The sequence below is a fragment of the Geospiza fortis genome, unplaced genomic scaffold, assembly GCF_000277835.1.
Source record: "Geospiza fortis unplaced genomic scaffold, GeoFor_1.0 scaffold54, whole genome shotgun sequence".
Taxonomy (NCBI): domain Eukaryota; kingdom Metazoa; phylum Chordata; class Aves; order Passeriformes; family Thraupidae; genus Geospiza; species Geospiza fortis.
In genome coordinates this window covers 165,741-170,298 of record NW_005054301.1, presented here as the reverse complement: position 1 = coordinate 170,298, position 4,558 = coordinate 165,741, and the positions used below count along the sequence as shown (strand labels likewise).

Sequence of the window (4,558 nt, the reverse complement as noted above, 5' to 3'; positions counted from 1 at the left end):
CACGGTCCTGTCTCTTCGCTGCTCCTTTTTTCGCCTTCTTCCTTCAGAGAGCCGCTGCCGCGGGCGCGCCTCTCGCGGGGAGCGCTCGGCTCAGGGAGCGCCGCGGAAGCTCCGGGCAGGCGCTGGGGACCGAGCTCCGGGCAGGCAGGGCAGCGGACACAAGGATGCTCTTCGCGGGTGTCATTTGCCTGCGCGGATCAACTTCTCCTCGGGATACGGTGGTAGACTTTGTGAGAGACCAGTCGCATCCAAAGCCGAAAGCTTTAAACAGTCCTGTATGTCTTTAAATTCTGGGAAATGTTACAGAAAATCTTAGATCTGGTGTTTTCATAGGCTGTACGCTCAGGGCCCTTTCTGAGGATCGTCTGGTCTTAACAAGAACCCTTATAGATTTTGTGGTGTCCAGCTGCAAAGTGTACAACGATTGGGTTTTGAACCACTCGGCTTTTTGCTCCTTCAGACTTTTCAAGGCAGAGCGGTCAAGTCGGTGGGCACAGTTTATTTCACTTGTGAATAAACCCAAGTTTATTCAGGCTGAAGGAGCCTTCAGGGGAAGGTGATACTGAATAGAAAATCCGAGCAGTCCGACAGGTGTACATTAAGATGAAAAGAGATAGCACCAGGAACTGACATAAGCACCCCAGGGAGCCCACGGGTGTCAACAGAAAGGCTTCATTTAGGCATTTGCAGACAGCTAAAAGCCTCGGAGGAAGTGAGCTTTCTTTAGTTAAAGACAGGCAATCTGTATGCAGTTATCACTGTGACAAATGGGATCATTAAATCTTAGTAATGGTATAGCCAGTTCACATCAGTCCCTCTCCATGAATGAAATATACATTGTGGTATGGTTATTTAATTCTTCAGGAAATCTCCACTAACAGTTAGTTGGGGTTTTTTTTCTGTAGAGGAGATTAGACATGTCTTGCTTTATGTGGGATGTATAAGAGTTTGCCCTGTCCTGCAGCATACTCCCCTCTAATACTGAGTTTTTTTAAGTCTGGGGTTATTCTATTGTTAAAGATGTCATTGGGCTGGTTTTGTATCTTGTCAGTGCTTCAAGATTTGAGTAGTTTGTGTCCTTAGACCTAAAGAACTTTAAGACCCAAGAACTGCGCTTCAGTGTTCTGCTGAACTGGCAATTGAAAATAATTTATTATTGTTAAGCCCATTTTTGTGGATTGCTGTAGTTTGCTTGCCATTATAACATGTCCCTTGAAGTGTGCTTCTTGTATGATCAAAATAAATAAGCGAGTTTATGCGAACATTTGCTACAGCCATAAGATCATAGTAAAACGATCAGATCAGATTGGACCAGATCTCAAGAGTTCCACCTGCTTTGCATCTATTCCTAGAGATGGTCAGTTATATGGGACTTTTTTTTTGTGATGTTTGTCCAAGATGCCATTTCAGACCTGCACTGTTGGAGATTCCACAGCTTCAGCAAGGAACCCAGCCTTGTGCATTATTACCCTGAGGTTTTCCTGATGTCTGCCTTACTGCAGTTCAGTGACTTGTGTTATTTTTCTCTTGCCATCCTTTGAACTCCGAGAACGACCTCTTAGGTACTCAAAGACCATTGTCAGTGTGTCCCATCTCTCAGTTCAGAAAACCACAGTGTTGTAACTCCCTTTGCAGCTATGCGGTTCCTTTTCACAGGTGTTAACTGATGCCAGTATTTCTACATTAACTTTTGTCTTATTTATATAAGATTGTTAAGGAGAGAAGCGTATCTGTGATCCCGCTAGTTACAGATGATCACAAACACAAGTATCCACTTACCCACTCACACTTTGGTAGTTTCTATGACTTGCTGATTTCCATTGCTCATATTTTACAGCTCCCTTAATGTTTCTGCAGAAATGTCCTCAAGACTCCGTTTTCCTTCAGACTGTGTATGGTCTGGAGACTCTGCAGTTTACATCCTGTCCTTTCTTTTGACCTGACATTGCTTTTCTCAGTCTTATCAGTGATGACACTTTCTCAGTGGGTTTATGAATTACATCATTCTTTCTTAATCTTGTCAGCAGCATTGCACTTCATCATATCGATAGCATGTCTCTTTTTTAATCTTCTCAGTAGAACTTCTGCTTTGTGGGACTGACTGTGCATTTCAATGATTTAACTTAGACTGTGCTGCAGGCTGGGCTCTCCAGGCATTCTCAGGATTGTGCTTTGACCAGGTCTCCTCAGATGTGCCACTCAGCAGTGTTCTCCTGCAGGCAACCACACGCTCATTTGTATCAACCATATTGGCATCCTAACAATAGATTTTGTTTTACACCTCTAAAATCAGTATTTTGTCTCTCTTCTCAGCTCTTTCCAAATAGCCCACATCTTCTTTCATGCCCTAGTACAGTGCTCCAATATTAATATATTATTCTAGCTGCAGCCTTGCTAGTTCTGAGGAAAGTATGAAGGCTTATTTCTTGTGTTTTTCAGTCTATACTCCTGGTGGCTCTGTACATTCCTCAGCTAAATAAAATCTGATGTCTTCAGTTAAAAACAGTTTTTTAGGAATAGGTGCTTATGACATATTCTTAATATCAGCTCACCTTCTACACTCAGTACTATGTGCTGGTGTAGAAGCTTTATATTTAGCAGATAAGTTGCTGTAAAAACAAATTTTTTTTTAAATAAACTTTGTGGGGTTTTTTTCTCTTTTGCATAATAGGAATTATTTTGCTACTCCACCAGAATAAATTTGTATCTTCCAGAGTAAATAAGGTGAACCTAGCCATTTTGATTTATTGCTAAAGCATCAGTCAAACATTACTTGTCACATCAACTGCTTCCTGCTTTAGCTAGAAAGAAATACCATAATGTATTTCAAAGGAAAGTAGAGTTTTGCAGTAACTAAGGGAATAATCTTGTCTTTTTAATTAAGATTTGCATAAAATGTTAGACACCTGGATTTTGGAACATGGTATCAGTGCATCAAGTCAAGAGGTCAAAATTAACCAGCCTGTTTTCATTTGTCAAGAAAATACAAAGCTAAACAGACCTGAACTAGTAAAAATAATGAATTTCTAAGGTTAGTAATTAAAGGGTTTGTTCCATAAAAGTGTTTATTCCTATCAGTGCTCAGCCTGTAACCTCTAATCTTGATGGGTCTTTTGAGCAGTGGTGTCCAGTGTGACCCACTACTAAAGTTTCCTTTGCAGTAAGGGAGACGTCAGGGGTGAAGGAACATAACCACAAATACCTGCCCAGCTAGGAGACTGCCTAGACTGTCCAGGAAGCGATCCCAAGGAATTAGATGGTGTCAAAGCCTCTCAATCCCATTAAGGCAGATGCCTAACTAATCCACACATGTCCAGTGGGCTCCTCTAAAAGCTCCCTTTGCTTTCAATCTACCCTTTGTCACATAGTGTAGTGTCCCTTTTGCCTAAAAATCAAGTGGCAGTAGTAATATCTCAAGATGGAAGAGTTTAAAGCCACTTCTTTCTCAGTCAGGAATTGAAGCAATTCCTGTGTCTCATCCAAGTGCCCTGCCCACCAGTCTGGGGAATAATTTCAAGGTGGGACTCTCAGTGTTTTCTGTTGAAACTATTCCACTTTCCATGGCCTAATAAAACACCTGAAGACCAGAAAATAAAACAAGATTAAGTCTCAATTTTCAATTCAGTGAATATTTATGTGTTTTATACAGAGACATATTAGGTAGGCTCTGGGTATTCAGCAGCCTTAGACTGTAGGGTCACAGTCATCATCAGGTGCTCTGATATCCTAGGACTTCTGTGGTACCTTGGCACAATAGTGCCTTCAAGAAGTAGGGACCTGGAATAAAATGTACCTTGTTAAAAACACATAGCATGAAGCAACTTCTCAAAGTGACTTATGATATTCCTGCCCTTTTCACAGGCCGCTGGAAGTTGGAGGGGATCTCTGGAGATTGTCTGGCCCAACCCCCACACTCCAAGCAGGGCCAGTGACAGTCAGCTGCTCAGGGCTGCATCCTGTTGCAGCTTGGGTATCTCTCTTGATGGAGACTCCACATTCTTTCAGGACACCTAGTGCCAGTGTTTGACCAACCTCGTATTATAAGAGGGTCTTTTTCTCCTATTCAAATGGAATTTCCTGTATTTCAATTTGAACCTGTTGCTTCTTGTCTTCTCTGTGTGAACTGTGTGAGCAGTGAGGCAAAGGAGGAAATTATATCATCTTCACAAAATGAGTTACATTTTCTGGAGAAATTGTTAAAATTTGCATCCTTCCTCTCTGCAAAAAGTTGCAGCAAATTGGGCTGGAGGTGTAAAGTCTGGATACAAAGTGAGAAAAGAAATTTGTCAACTGGTACATTACCTGAGGCCCAAAAAATAAAATTGCCTGGAGTGAAGGCTGGGATTTTTATAATAGACAGCAATGAGCAACCACATGGTGTACTGTACAGAAGGGATAGAAGGAGTTATACATCTCCTTTAAGCAGCCTCATAGAGAGGGTTGCTCATGGAAGTGTTGTTTGCTAATGGGAAAGTCTGTATGGGGTGAAACAACTGCAGTGTCCATGTTATAGCTGTGTCATGAAGTGAAGGAAGGAGTTCTGAAAAGTGTCACAAAG

General features: G+C 41.8%; 1 protein-coding gene across 1 annotated transcript in view; it reads left to right on the top strand.

The window, feature by feature from the left end:
- The first annotated feature begins 164 nt into the window (after window positions 1–164).
- KCNK13 (potassium two pore domain channel subfamily K member 13) overlaps window positions 165–4,558 on the top strand; it is a 46,432-nt gene continuing 42,038 nt past the window's right edge. Inside the window, exons 1-3 of the mRNA XM_031064493.1 lie at window positions 165–275; window positions 1,219–1,357; window positions 3,862–3,924. Coding sequence (XP_030920353.1) covers window positions 165–275; window positions 1,219–1,357; window positions 3,862–3,924 — 313 coding nt within the window. The remainder of the gene's footprint in view (window positions 276–1,218; window positions 1,358–3,861; window positions 3,925–4,558) is intronic.